At 41.2% G+C, this 15,300-nt stretch overlaps 1 protein-coding gene across 1 annotated transcript in view; it reads right to left on the bottom strand.

Annotated features, from left to right (window-relative positions):
- Nucleotides 1-15,300, bottom strand: part of slc39a14 (solute carrier family 39 member 14) — a 32,489-nt gene that overhangs the window by 2,618 nt on the left and 14,571 nt on the right. The window contains exons 5-9 of the mRNA XM_080499617.1: nt 12,199-12,368; nt 9,873-9,995; nt 4,356-4,517; nt 1,938-2,154; nt 228-412 (exon numbers count right to left, since the gene is read on the bottom strand). Of these exons, the coding sequence (XP_080355743.1) occupies nt 228-412; nt 1,938-2,154; nt 4,356-4,517; nt 9,873-9,995; nt 12,199-12,368 (857 nt within the window). The remainder of the gene's footprint in view (nt 1-227; nt 413-1,937; nt 2,155-4,355; nt 4,518-9,872; nt 9,996-12,198; nt 12,369-15,300) is intronic.

The following is a 15,300-nucleotide window of genomic DNA, read 5'->3' as shown; positions in this document are numbered from 1 at the left end:
TAGTTAATAACGTTTCACTGTATGTGATAATAGTTAATAAAGTGTTTCACTATACGTGATAATAGTTAATAACGTTTCACTGTATGTGATAATAATCAATAAAGTTTCACTTGTCAAGTTGGACTCTCTGTGGCTCCTGAACTGATTTCAGGACGACGGCCATGTTTTCTCTAGAAGTCAAACTGAAGCCGACGACGACGCTCCAGAGAGACGGGGTCCCGACTCACCATGTCCGCCAGGGCGATGTAGAGGAACATCCCCCCCGCCAGGGCGAACACCCAGTTGGGGGAGAAGCTGTTGCCGGCCAGGATGCCGAAGCCCATGCCGAGGTAGCAGCAGCAGGCCGACAGGAAGTTGAAGAACAGCGCCTGCTGGATGCTCATGCCGGCGTTCAGCAGGATCACAAAGTCTCCTGGAGGGACGGGCGAGTCAGGGTGTTGAGTGAACGCCCCCCCGGGAAGTTGAAACGGTTTAAAACGTTTGAAAAAAGTTTAAAGTTGAGGGTGTGAAACAAAGTTGAAAACAGAAAGTTGAAAGAAAAAACATTTGAATAAAGTTGAAACAGCTGAAAGTTTAAAAAGTGAAAAGTTCGAAAAAAGTTTAAAGCTGAAGTTTCAAGTCAGTTTAAAAAAAGTTGAAAATAGAAAGTTGAAAAAATTGAAAAAAGTTTAAAGCTGAAGGTTTAAATCAGTTGAAAAAAGTTAAAAATAGAGAGTTGAAAATAATTGAAAAAAGTTGAAAAGTTGGTAAAAAGTTTAAAGCTGAAGGTTTAAATCAGTTTAAAAAAGTTGAAAATAGAGTTGAAAAAAATTGAAAAACATTGAAAAAAGTTGAAAAGTTTGAAAAAAGTTTAAAGCTGAAGGTTTAAATCAGTTTTAAAAAGTTGAAAATAGATTGAAAAAAATTTAAAAACATTGAAAAAAGTTGAAAAGTTTGAAAAAAGTTTAAAGCTGAAGGTTTAAATCAGTTTAAAAAAGTTGAAAATACAGTTGAAAAAAATTGAAAAAAATTGAAAAAAGTTGAAAAGTTTGAAAAAAGTTTAAAAGCCTTGAAGGTTTAAATCAGTTTTAAAAAGTTGAAAATAGATTGCAAAAAATTTAAAAACATTGAAAAAAGTTGAAAAGTTTGAAAAAAGTTTAAAGCTGAAGGTTTAAATCAGTTTAAAAAAGTTTAAAATACAGTTGAAAAAAATTGAAAAAAATTGAAAAAAGTTGAAAAGTTTGAAAAAAGTTTAAAAGCCTTGAAGGTTTAAATCAGTTTTAAAAAGTTGAAAATAGATTGCAAAAAATTGAAAAACATTGAAAAAAGTTGAAAAGTTTGAAAAAAGTTTAAAGCTGAAGGTTTAAATCAGTTTAAAAAAGTTGAAAATACAGTTGAAAAAAATTGAAAAAAATTGAAAAAAGTTGAAAAGTTTGAAAAAAGTTTAAAAGCCTTGAAGGTTTAAATCAGTTTTAAAAAGTTGAAAATAGATTGCAAAAAATTTAAAAACATTGAAAAAAGTTGAAAAGTTTGAAAAAAGTTTAAAGCTGAAGGTTTAAATCAGTTTAAAAAAGTTGAAAATACAGTTGAAAAAAATTGAAAAAAATTGAAAAAAGTTGAAAAGTTTGAAAAAAGTTTAAAAGCCTTGAAGGTTTAAATCAGTTTTAAAAAGTTGAAAATAGATTGCAAAAAATTGAAAAACATTGAAAAAAGTTGAAAAGTTTGAAAAAAGTTTAAAGCTGAAGGTTTAAATCGGGTGAAAAAAGTTGAAAATAGAGAGTCGAAAAAAATTGGAAAAAGTTTGAAAAGATTTGAGAAAAGTTGAAAAGTTTGAAAAAAGTTTAAAGCTGAAGGCTTAAATCTCCTGGAGGGACGGGCGAGTCACGGTGTTGAGTGAACAACCCCCCCGGACCCCACCCCCCCGGCCCCCACCCCCCCGGACCCCTCCCCCGACTCACCCAGCTCGTGGGGGAACTCCTCACACAGGATGGCGACGGAGGTGCTGATGCCCTGGAAGACGGAGGCGGTGAAGGAGGCGCCGATGGCCAGGCCGTCGATGAAGTTGTGCAGGCCGTCGCTCAGCGTGATCATCCAGGCCAGCGTGCCGATGTCGGAGTACGTCGTGCCCTTCAGCCAGTAGCAGCCGCCGCCGCCGCTGTCGGGACTCTGGGACTCCTGCGGAGCGACCAGAGAGTCTGAGCGGCGGCGAAACTGGACATGACGTCACTTCTACCAACTAAATCAGTGGTTTTCAACCTTTTTTTTGAGCCAAGACACACTTTTTTGTTTGGAAAACTCTGGAGGCACACCTCCACCTGAAAATGTTTAAATAAAACTCTGTAGCCTCTATTAACAATATAAATTCCCTCTCATCAAAGACATCAAAGTCATTCTCAAAGTTTTATCAAAAGGAATCAAATAAATACAGAAAAAAAGTATTTCCCAATTTCTTTTTTTTAACTAAATCTAAATGACATGAAGAGAAAAGAAAAAAACCAATAAAAAAACCTTCCATTATAGAAGAATTAAAAAAAAAACCCAACTAATTTAGACTTTTTTTTTTTAACTTAATCTAAATGACATGAAGAGAAAACAAAAAACACAAAAATAAAAAAACATCCCATTATAGAAGAATAAAAAACAAAACAAAAACTAATTTAGACTTTTTTTTTTACTTAATCTAAACCAGTGTTTTTCAACCTTTTTGAGCCAAGACACACTTTTTTCTTCGGAAACATCTGGAGTCACACCTCCACCAGAAAATGTTAAAATGTTAAACTGTGTAGCCTCTATTAACAATATAAAGTCTTTCTCATCAAAGTTTTATCAACAGGAATCCAGTAAATCCAGAAAGCAAGGACTTTTTTTAATAGTGCCTCCCTCAGTGTGAAACCTGGACCTGATGGATGAAGAGCTGAGATCCTGGTTTTCAAAAACTTCTCCATCACTGTCACTGACACAGTACTTTGATACAAGATGGTAGCAGGAGGTGGAGATGAACCACACTGACGTCTGTCACTTTACATTTCACCGGCAAAGTTCTGTGCTGCCCTCTAGTGGTGAAGAGTATTTATACATGATTACTCTGCAACACACTGTCGCTGTGAGAGCAAAGGTTTTTTTAGAACAAAATGTGAAATATGATAATTTCCCACGGCACACCTGACGATCTGGAGGAAACACCAGAGGGTGGAAAACACTAAACTAGAGAATCTGCATTTCTGATAGTGTGAATGCTGAAGGTCGAGTGTAATGCTTTGTCCTGACGGCCCGTCTCTAGTCTGGTGTGAGAGTTTAAGAAAGAGCTTAAAGACTGGCAGTTTAAAAAAGGGTGAAGAGCACAGATGAAGAGGAGGGTGAAGAAGAGAGACGAATAAGAGGATGAAGAGGAGAGATGAAAACAGTTTGAAAAGATTTAAAGAACTTACAAGTTCGAAAAAAGTTAAAAGGTCAAGGTTTAAAACTAAGTTTAAAACGGAAAGTGGAAAAATGTTGAAACGGTTTAAAACGTTTTTACAAAATGAATCGTTTGCAAAAAGTTGAAAACAGAAAGTTGAAAAAAAAAACATTTGAATAAAGTTGAAACAGCTGAAAGTTTAAAAAGCGAAAAGTTCGAAAAAAGTTTAAAGCTGAAGGTTTAAGTCAGTTTAAAAAAGTTGAAAATAGAAAGTTGAAAAAAATTGAAAAAAGTTTAAAGCTGAAGGTTTAAATCAGTTTAAAAAAGTTGAAAATAGAAAGTTGAAAAAAATTGAAAAAAGTTTAAAGCTGAAGGTTTAAATCAGTTTAAAAAAGTTGAAAATAGAAAGTTGAAAAAAGTTTAAAGCTGAAGGTTTAAATCAGTTGAAAAAAGTTAAAAATAGAGAGTTGAAAATAATTGAAAAAAGTTGAAAAGTTGGTAAAAAGTTTAAAGCTGAAGGTTTAAATCAGTTTAAAAAAGTTGAAAATAGAGTTGAAAAAATTGAAAAACATTGAAAAAAGTTTAAAGCTGAAGGTTTAAATCGGTTGAACATTTTTTAAAATAGAGTTGAAATAAAATTGGAAAAAGTTGAAAAGATTTCAAAAAGTGAAAAGTTGGAAAAAAGTTCAAAGCTGAAGGTTTAAATCAGTTTAAAAAGTTGAAAATAGTAAGTTGAAAAAAATTGAAAAAAATTGAAATAATTGAAAAAAGTTTGAAAAGATTTCAAAAAGTTGAAAGTTGGAAAAAAGTTCAAAGCTGAAGGTTTAAATCAGTTGAAAAAAGTTGAAAATAGAAACTTGAAAATAATTGAAAAACATTGAAAATTTTTTGAAAAAGTTTCAAAAAGTTTCAATGTGTGAATGCATTTGCGTTAACGCCTTTGCTCGCCCTCCTCCTCCCCCCCTCTCCCCCTCCCTACCTGTGGCGTCTGTGCGGGGCTGAGCATGAGCTCCCCCTCCCCAGCGTCCACCTTGCTGAGCGCCAGGCTGCTCGCCTCTCCGTTCTGCTGCAGCTTCTCCTCCGCGTCGCTGTCGGCCGCCGAGTAGCGGTCGTTGCGGGGGAAGTGGGAGTGGCCGTGGTTCTGAGTCACAAAGAGATCAAAGTCATCCATTAAAAACATAATATTGATTTTTTATTTCCAAACTCTTGGCCTGGGAGATCAACGCTCACGGCGACAGAACCGAGACGACATGAGGAGGAAAAAGAGAGAGCACAGCTTTTATTCTGGCGGAGCCACTTCCTCCACCCCCCTAAAAAAAAAATAAAAAATCTGAATTGCATTTCCCTGCAGTGTGAACGAGGGTTTGCGGTGACAAAGCAGTGACATCGGGGCCAATGTGGGTTAAAGAGCGCCGGTAATTGGATCAACAGGTTGATTTAGTGCTGCTTGGCCTGGACCAGAGCAACCAGCAGGGGGCGCTGCAGCAGCGGGACCAGAGCAACCAGCAGGGGGCGCTGCAGCACTGTGCAGCCTGGGATGTGACACGTGTTGGTGCCTCCAAAAAAACAAAAAGAAAACCTCTCACCTGCTGCACTATTAACCCTTTAGGAGCTCAAACACACTTCCTTTGGCAACTTTGACTGTAAAATATATTAGAAGAATGTTTTTTCAACCTTTTTTTTTTTTTTTGCATAAATCTGTTTATCAACTTCAGTCCTGATCAAAACCACCAAATGTAAAAAAAAAACAAAACAAACAAAACCCTTTAAATGTCAATTTAGAAAATAAATTAGGGAAAATACACACAAAATGAGCCCTTTTCAATATAAAATGTTGGACATTGGAATTTTTTTTTTTTACATGTTATCAGTCTTGGATATGTCAAATATTAGTTAACTAATTAACTTTGAAGTATATTTAGTTTTTCTACAGCATCAGATTTTTAAAAAAACCCCGAAAAACTCCCTTCAGTGGCGTTAGAGGCTGTTTTCATCCACTAACTTTACTTTTCCATCTGCTAACTTTACTTTTTCATCCACTAACTTTACTTTTCCATCCGCTAACTTTACTTTTCCATCCGCTAACTTTACTTTTCCATCCGCTAACTTTACTTTTCCATCCGCTAACTTTACTTTTCCATCCGCTAACTTTACTTTTTCATCCACTAACTTTACTTTTCCATCCGCTAACTTTACTTTTTCATCCACTAACTTTACTTTTTCATCCGCTAACTTTACTTTTCCATCTGCTAACTTTACTTTTCCATCCGCTAACTTTACTTTTCCATCCGCTAACTTTACTTTTCCATCCGCTAACTTTACTTTTTCATCCGCTAACTTTACTTTTCCATCCGCTAACTTTACTTTTTCATCCGCTAACTTTACTTTTTCATCCGCTAACTTTACTTTTCCATCCGCTAACTTTACTTTTCCATCCGCTAACTTTACTTTTCCATCCGCTAACTTTACTTTTTCAACCGCTAACTTTACTTTTTCAACCGCTAACTCTACCTTCTCATCCGCTAACTTTACTTTTCCATCCGCTAACTTTACTTTTCCATCCGCTAACTTTACTTTTTCAACCGCTAACTTTACTTTTTCAACCGCTAACTTTACTTTTTCAACCGCTAACTCTACCTTCTCATCCGCTAACTTTACTTTTTCAACCGCTAACTCTACCTTCTCATCCGCTAACTTTACTTTTTCATCTGCTAACTTTACTTTCTCATCCGCTAACTTTACTTTCTCATCTGATAACTTTACTTTTTCATCTGATAACTTTACTGCTGTTAAAATATATCAGATAGTTGTTTTTTTGTTTTTTTTGGGCATAAATCTGTTTATCAACCTCAGTCGTGTTCAAAACTACCAAAAATTAATAAAAAAATTTTTTTTTAACTATTTAAATGCACTTAGAAGATGACAGCAGTGAAAGTTCGGGGATGAAAACAGCCTCTAGCGCCACCAAGGGGAGTAAATTTGTCGACATTACTGACCTGGTGAACATTTTGAAATCAGATTTTAAAATGTGAGCCGTACAGTGAAAGTTATGGTGACGTTCAGAGGGAAAAGTGCCCCCCAGTGGACGTGTTTTTTTTTCTACCCCTGGTGCCACACAAGGGTTAAAACAGTGAGGAGGTGAAAACATCTGGCGGGACGGGAGGCAAGACTGGGTGTGAATCTCTAACAGGCTGTTCTGGAACAACTTGCTGTGCATTTTACCAAAACAGAGTCTCATGTAAATCTGCTCCTCGCTTCTCCAACCGGCCGACGGCTGGATATATGAAACCAGTGTGAAAAAAACGGGTCATTTAAAGTCCCAGTGAAATGAAAAGTCGACCTCCAAAACTCTCTGGTGTCTCTTCTAGAACATTTTCCTGCTAACTGGCTGAAGGGTAAAATGTTAAAACACGGCAATCTGCGAGAAAATAGCCGATAAACGGCGCTATTTCCTCTGCTGGGCGGAGCTTCTGACAATAACAGAGTGACATCACGAGTTGTGCACACGCCCAAGTTGTGTTTACATTATGGAGGATCAGAGTTTTGACCACGAAGAGAATGAATTGAACCAGATTTCATCATCATGTTCATTTCAAATCGCATGGAATCACTGCGTGGAATCACCGAAGATGAGTCCAGGTATTACTTGATTGTCTACTAGCCGCCCGAGCTAGCCGCTCCCGCTAGCCGTGCTCCTTTCCTCCTCTCTGGTCTCTTCCAGGCTCAATCTTTCATCAAGGCTCATAAAACACCGACTATAACTTCAAAACACTGTAAAAACTTGGATATTTAAGAGGAAACAAGTCGATATAAACACAACAGATCGAGATCTGCACAACTCGTGACGTCACACATAGGCTCCGCCCACAATGGCCCACGAAGAAGAAGGATTCCCCCGACTTTGTCGGCCGGAGATTCAAAATTCAAATAACTTTGTTAAGTGGTGGGGCAGAGTCGGAGGAACCTTACAAGTAGAACCACAACTATCGTTTTTTTACAAAGTAGCGTGTTACATTTCACTGGGACTTTAAATTTGAGGCATAAAGACTGAAAACGAGGGGGTCGGCAGGTCGTCGTCTCATTGAAATGATCATGAATGATTCACCTCTGCTTGACTCCAGATGGGCAGGCAGATACAGATGTTTGTCAGGGAGATGAAACGATAATGAAACCAGATCTTCTTCACATCTGGCTGCCAAACTATTTAACCCTCGTCTGGGTTTGTTCCTCGACCGAGACATTCCTGGAAAGTCTGCCCTGGCGTGACACCCGGCCCTGTGGCCCGGCGTGGCCTTGACCTGGAGGCGTGGCCTTGACTTGGGGGGCGTGGCCTTGGCTTGGGGGCGTGGCCTTGGCCTGGAGGCGGCAGGGCCGGAGGAATGTGGCTTTGAAAGCTCACATGCAGGACGAATTCCAGCGAGACGCCGTGCAGCTCAGCCTGTTCAGCCTGGAGCTCAGAGCTGCACGTCACCGCAAAGACAGGCTTTTCCACAGTTACTTCAAAGAAAGTAATCTGATTACTCCTTTAAATAGTAACTTGGTTACTTCACTGATTACTTGTTGAACTCTGCTGATCCCTGCCTCCCGCTGGTACACATTTAACCTTTGACCTCCCGCTGGTACACATTTAACCTTTGACCTCCCACTGGTACACATTTAACCTTTGAGCTCCCGCTGGTACATATTTAACCTTTGACCTCTGCTGGTACACATTTAACCTTTGACCTCCCACTGGTACACATTTAACCTTTGACCTCTGCTGGTACACATTTAACCTTTGACCTCCCACTGGTACACATTTAACCTTTGACCTCCCTCTGGTACATATTTAACCTTTGACCTCCCTCTGGTACATATTTAACCTTTGACCTCCCGCTGGTACATATTTAACCTTTGACCTCCCGCTGGTACATATTTAACCTTTGACCTCCCGCTGGTACACATTTAACCTTTGACCTCCCGCTGGTACACATTTAACCTTTGACCTCCCGCTGGTACACATTTAACCTTTGACCTCCCGCTGGTACACATTTAACCTTTGACCTCCCGCTGGTACACATTTAACCTTTGACCTCCCGCTGGTACACATTTAACCTTTGACCTCCCGCTGGTACACATTTAACCTTTGAGCCCATCTGGTACACATTTAACCTTTGACCTCCCGCTGGTACACATTTAACCTTTGACCTCCCGCTGGTACACATTTAACCTTTGACCTCCCTCTGGTACACATTCAACCTTTGACCTCCCGCTGGTACATATTTAACCTTTGACCTCCCGCTGGTACACATTTAACCTTTGACCTCCCGCTGGTACACATTCAACCTTTGACCTCCCTCTGGTACATATTTAACCTTTGACCTCCCGCTGGTACACATTTAACCTTTGACCTCCCGCTGGTACATATTTAACCTTTGACCTCCCGCTGGTACACATTTAACCTTTGACCTCCCGCTGGTACACATTTAACCTTTGACCTCCCGCTGGTACCCATTTAACCTTTGACCTCCCTCTGGTACATATTTAACCTTTGACCTCCCACTGGTACACATTTAACCTTTGACCTCCCACTGGTACACATTTAACCTTTGACCTCTCTCTGGTACATATTTAACCTTTGACCTCCCACTGGTACACATTTAACATTTGACCTCCCACTGGTACACATTTAACCTTTGACCTCCCTCTGGTACATATTTAACCTTTGACCTCCCTCTGGTACATATTTAACCTTTGACCTCCCACTGGTACATATTTAACCTTTGACCTCCCGCTGGTACATATTTAACCTTTGACCTCCCACTGGTACATATTTAACCTTTGACCTCCCGCTGGTACATATTTAACCTTTGACCTCCCTCTGGTACATATTTAACCTTTGACCTCCCGCTGGTACATATTTAACCTTTGACCTCCCGCTGGTACACATTTAACCTTTGACCTCCCGCTGGTACACATTTAACCTTTGAGCCCACCTGGTACATATTTAACCTTTGACTTCCCGCTGGTACACATTTAACCTTTGACCTCCCGCTGGTACACATTTAACCTTTGACCTCCCGCTGGTACACATTTAACCTTTGACCTCCCGCTGGTACACATTTAACCTTTGAGCCCACCTGGTACATATTTAACCTTTGACTTCCCGCTGGTACACATTTAACCTTTGACCTCCCGCTGGTACACATTTAACCTTTGACCTCCCGCTGGTACACATTTAACCTTTGACCTCCCGCTGGTACATATTTAACCTTTGACCTCCCGCTGGTACACATTTAACCATTGACCTCCCTTTGGTACACATTTAACCTTTGACCTCCCGCTGGTACATATTTAACCTTTGACCTCCCGCTGGTACATATTGAAACCTGGATATATATAAAGAGCACCTTTTGCTGAGGGTGGGGCTGAGGGTGGGGTGGAGGGTGGGGATGAGGGCGGGGTTGAAGATGGGGCTGAGGGTGGGGTTGAGGGTGGTGCTGACGGAGGAACTCACCGTGTGTTTCTGCCTGAGCAGCACCTTCAGCACCTTCTCGGTGAAGAAGAAGAGGTAGAAGCCTCCGAACACGACGGCCGACTTCGACACGTAGAAATCCACCATGGGGTCGAAGCCAAAGGCCTGAGGCGGAGAGGAGACGGGGGTCAGCCGGCGACCTTTATTGTGAAGGCTCACTTCTCTCATTAGAGCTCGTGCAGCTAAAGGACTGAAACGATTCAAGCACCTAAACGTTTGTTTTGTAACTGCAGGGCAACTTGTTTTATTTTTTAAGTTTCATTTGTGTGTTGCAATTTTTCCATTTGTGTTTGTTTTACATTTGTATTGTTGTTTGGGGCTTTTATATTTATGTTCTTGCCCACATATACAGGAAGTGAATAACTAAACTGGCCTGTGTGTGTTCAGGCCCAGATTTATATTCCATTTAGTTTATTTTATTTTATTTCATGATGAACTAAACTAAAATAAAACATCATTTCACTTGATTATCAAACGGTTGATATACATTTTGATATACGAGTACCTCACATCTACATTAGTCAGGATAATAACGATTACTGGCAGCGGTACGAAGTACTACGTTTACATTAGTTTTACTTCCTTCTACCAATTTTGATGCTATCCGTGTTTGAATTAGACGTCTGTGACTGGAATCCCTTTGGATTCTGGATCAGACCAGATTTCACTCTATTTCACATCAAAATAACCCCTACTGATTAATCACACTGCTCTTTCTCCTGATTAATCACACTGCTCTTTCTGCTGATTAATCGCACTGCTCTTTCTGCTGATTAATCACACTGCTCTTTCTCCTGATTAATCGCACTGCTCTTTCTGCTGATTAATCACACTGCTCTTTCTCCTGATTAATCGCACTGCTCTTTCTCCTGATTAATCACACTGCTCTTTCTCCTGATTAATCACACTGCTCTTTCTCCTGATTAATCACACTGCTCTATCTCCTGATTAATCGCACTGCTCTTTCTCCTGATTAATCACACTGCTCTTTCTCCTGATTAATCGCACTGCTCTTTCTCCTGATTAATCACACTGCTCTTTCTCCTGATTAATCACACTGCTCTTTCTCCTGATTAATCACACTGCTCTATCTCCTGATTAATCACACTGCTCTTTCTGCTGATTAATCGCACTGCTCTTTCTGCTGATTAATCACACTGCTCTATCTCCTGATTAATCACACTGCTCTTTCTCCTGATTAATCGCACTGCTCTTTCTGCTGATTAATCACACTGCTCTTTCTCCTGATTAATCGCACTGCTCTTTCTCCTGATTAATCACACTGCTCTTTCTCCTGATTAATCACACTGCTCTTTCTCCTGATTAATCATGTGTGCCTCTGCTCTTTCTACTGATTAATCGCAGCATGTGCCACTGCTTTCTACTGATTAATCACATGTGCTGCTGCTTTTTCTCCTGATTAATTGCATGTGCCACTGCTCTTTCTACTGATTTATTTCTACTGATTAATCACACGTGCCACTGCTCTTTCTACTGATTAATCACACTGCTCTTTCTACTGATTAATCACACGTGCCACTGCTCTTTCTACTGATTAATCACACTGCTCTTTCTACTGATTAATCACACGTGCCACTGCTCTTTCTACTGATTAATCACATGTGCCACGGCTCTTTCTACTGATTTATTTCTACTGATTAATCACACGTGCCACTGCTCTCTACTGATTAATCACATGTGCCACTGCTCTTTCTGCTGAATAATCACATGTGCCACTGCTCTTTCTGCTGATTAATCACATGTGCCACTGCTCTCTGATTAATCACATGTGCCACTGCTCTTTCTGCTGATTAATCACATGTGCCACTGCTCTTTCTGCTGATTAATCACATGTGCCACTGCTCTTTCTGCTGATTAATCACATGTGCCACTGCTCTCTGATTAATCACATGTGCCGCTGCTCTTTCTGCTGATTAATCACATGTGCCACTGCTCTTTCTGCTGATTAATCACATGTGCCACTGCTCTTTCTACTGATTAATCACACGTGCCACTGCTCTTTCTACTGATTAATCACATGTGCCACGGCTCTTTCTACTGATTTATTTCTACTGATTAATCACATGTGCCACTGCTCTCTGATTAATCACATGTGCCACTGCTCTTTCTGCTGATTAATCACATGTGCCACTGCTCTTTCTGCTGATTAATCACATGTGCCACTGCTCTTTCTGCTGATTAATCACATGTGCCACTGCTCTCTGATTAATCACATGTGCCGCTGCTCTTTCTGCTGACTAATGGCAGCTCGGCTAGCGCTGTGGCTAGCGGCAGCAGTGTGCACTACCTCGGGGATGAGCTGAAACAGGGCGTTGGAGTACAGCGTGCCGATGGCCAGAGCTATGAAGTAGAGCAGCAGCCGCTTGTAAAAGGTTTTCTTCATGAAGGGAACGACGCTCGCCCCCACCAGAGAGCACAGAGAGATGAGAGTCACACACAGGAGCCCATAACCCCACACTGATCAAAGGGAGAGAGAGGAGATCAAAGGGGAGGGGGGGGGGGGGAGGGAGTCGTTAGTTCAGAGATGATCAGATCAGATTAATTACCCCGGGGGGGAGGGGGGGGGGGCAATGACCAGTTAACACCCTGGAGGAAGAAAAGGATGGATTAGAAATCAACCTTTGTTCAGTCAGTAGAGTCTCATTAGAGGATCATTAGACCTGCTAACGCACGCACGCACGCACGCACGCACGCACGCACGCACACACACACACACACACACACACACACACACACACACACACACACACACACACACACACACACACACACACACACACACACACACACACACACACACACACACACACACACACACACACACACACACACACACTACTTCTCAACTGCGTATAAAAACCAGATAAATCTTTATTTCTCCACTTTAAACCAGCCGTCAGTCTTTCACTCCAGTTTTCTTGTGAGACCCTGGCAACAATAAACTGCTTCGTCCTTTTAGATGTAAGTTCTACAGCTGGTTTAAAAAAAAAACATTTCAAGATGATTTCAATTTGTTTTAGGGAGTTTGTGGAAAAAAACACCAGAGACGGCAGCTCTGGATCAAACCTCGTATCAGACACACACACACACATATATATATATATATATATATATATACACACACACACACACACATGATTGGCATTGCATGGCGAGCTGAGGGGAAAAAATAAAAGCCCAAAAACCATTTATTAGAGCCCAAGAAAACCCAGAGTGACACCGGAGACTAGAGCTGTGAGGGAGAGGTGAAGGTGCGCTTGGCCAGAGGTGCGCTTGGCCAGAGGTGGCGCCGCTGTGTCGCTCTGTAAGGAAGACGTGTGGGAGGGTAAGGAAGGACGGCCATACGTATGGCAGCGGGGCAAACCTCTGGCAGCAGCTGCAGCACGGCGTTGGAGTACAGCGTGCCAGTGGCCAGAGCGATGAAGAAGCTCAGCACGTGCTTCATGTAGCGCGTCTTCATCAGGGGAACGATGAAGACTCCGGTCAGGGAGAAGGCGTTGATGATGGTGACGCTGGCCAGGGAGAAACCCCACACTGGGGGGGGGGGGGGGGGGGTAAGGCAGTGTGAAAAACTCTCAGAATTATAGTTTTAAAAAGAATTCTAGGAAAACCTGAGAAAAAATACCATCAACAACAAAAAAAGGGGTGGGGGGGGGTGGGGGGGTTAGAAAACTATTTTCCTGCAAAAGCAAAACGGCAGGAACTGAAGTGGGAAGACCTCCAAGGTGGATTATGGAGACTATCAAAATAAAAGTACCAATTCCCCAGGAGAACACCAGGAAGAGAAACTTTGTTCTGTTGTCTCTACTGAGCATGTGCAGAACTACTGGTTACTGTGGTAGTAGTAGTAGTAGTAGTAGTAGTAGTAGTGTAGTAATAGCAGTAATAATAGTGGTAGTAATAGCAGTAATAGTAGTGGTAGTAATGTAGTAACAGTAGTGGTAGTAATAGTATTAGTAGTAGCAGTAGTACTAATAGTAATACTAATAGTAGTAGTAGTAGTAACAGTAGTGGTAGTAGAAGTAGCAGTAGTACTAATAGTAGTAGTAGTAACAATAGTGGTAGTGGTAGTAATAGTATTAGTAGTAATGGTAGTAGTAACAATAGTGGTAGTAGTAGTAGAAGTAGCAGTAGTACTAATAGTAGTAGTAGTAACAATAGTGGTAGTGGTAGTAATAGTATTAGTAGTATTAGTAGTAATGGTAGTAGTAACAATAGTGGTAGTAGTAGTAGAAGTAGCAGTAGTACTAATAGTAGTAGTAGTAACAGTAGTAGTAGTAACAATAGTGGTAGTGGTAGTAATAGCAGTAGTAGTAGAAGTAGCAGTAGTAGTAGTACTAATAGTAGTAATAGTAGTAGTACTAATAGTAGTACTAGTAGTGCGTTGTTGTCATGGCGACGGTTTGGTTCAGCTCCAGACGATCCTTCTGCAGTCGTGGTTCAGAGTCGGATGTTATTTTCAACAAGCGGTCAACAACCTCACAACGTCACATTTCCACTGTTTAACATTCACACACTGACCAGGTCATTTAACACTGTTACACTTTTACAACGCAGCTTCTGTTCACCTCATCTCACGTCACACTCATCTTCCTTCATGTTGGTTATAAAAAACAAAAACAAAACAAACTGCAGCACCTCTGTACTACGAGGAAAAGCTCCAGTGTGTTAAACTTCATTTCAAGAGAAAACACAAAACTTCGGAGCCGGGAAATCACGACTTGTTTGGCTCCCGGGGTGCAACTTTTCGAAAATGCTCCCTCTGTCGCCGCTTAAACTGGCAAAAACACTTGCGTGAGCGCCATGGCAACAAGTAGCTAGCAGTTCTGCACATGCTCAGTAGAGTGTCACAACTCCCAGCCCAGATTCTCCTGGGACTTGGTGCTTTTATTTTGACAGTCCCAACCTCAGCGTCCAGTGTTTTCCAGAATGTCGCCATGTAAATGTGAAACTTTTCTAAAAAAAAAAAGGCAAAAACGCGGTGTTTCACCGTTGTGGTGAGACCGGCAGGTCCAGAGGACGTCCAGGACGCTCGGAGGACGTCCTGCACTAAAAGCGCACGCTCGGCACTTTTGACCGGCGTTAGCATGAGTCAGCAGGGGAGGAAAGAGGAGCTTTTCCCGTCTGCGGCGTCTCTACCTGCGCTAGCGACTAAAATGTGCCGACTCAAGCAGGATTTTTGTTTTCTGAAGGAAAATTCTTGGAAACGCGATCCGAGCCTTCTATTTATTTTGGCTCTTTGGCTCCTTTGGGGACGACGTGATGGTTAGCGGCGTCTCCGCGGCAACAGAAGACACATTTAGAGCGGAGATGAAATGAGAGACCGGCCACATGGAGCGCAGGATTGTGGAAGATGAAAGAAGACGTACAATTATGAGATAAAACAAAG

The sequence above is a fragment of the Blennius ocellaris genome, assembly GCF_963422515.1.
Source record: "Blennius ocellaris genome assembly, chromosome: 7".
Classification (NCBI taxonomy): Eukaryota; Metazoa; Chordata; class Actinopteri; order Blenniiformes; family Blenniidae; genus Blennius; species Blennius ocellaris.
This window is presented reverse-complemented; position numbering and strand designations above follow the sequence as displayed.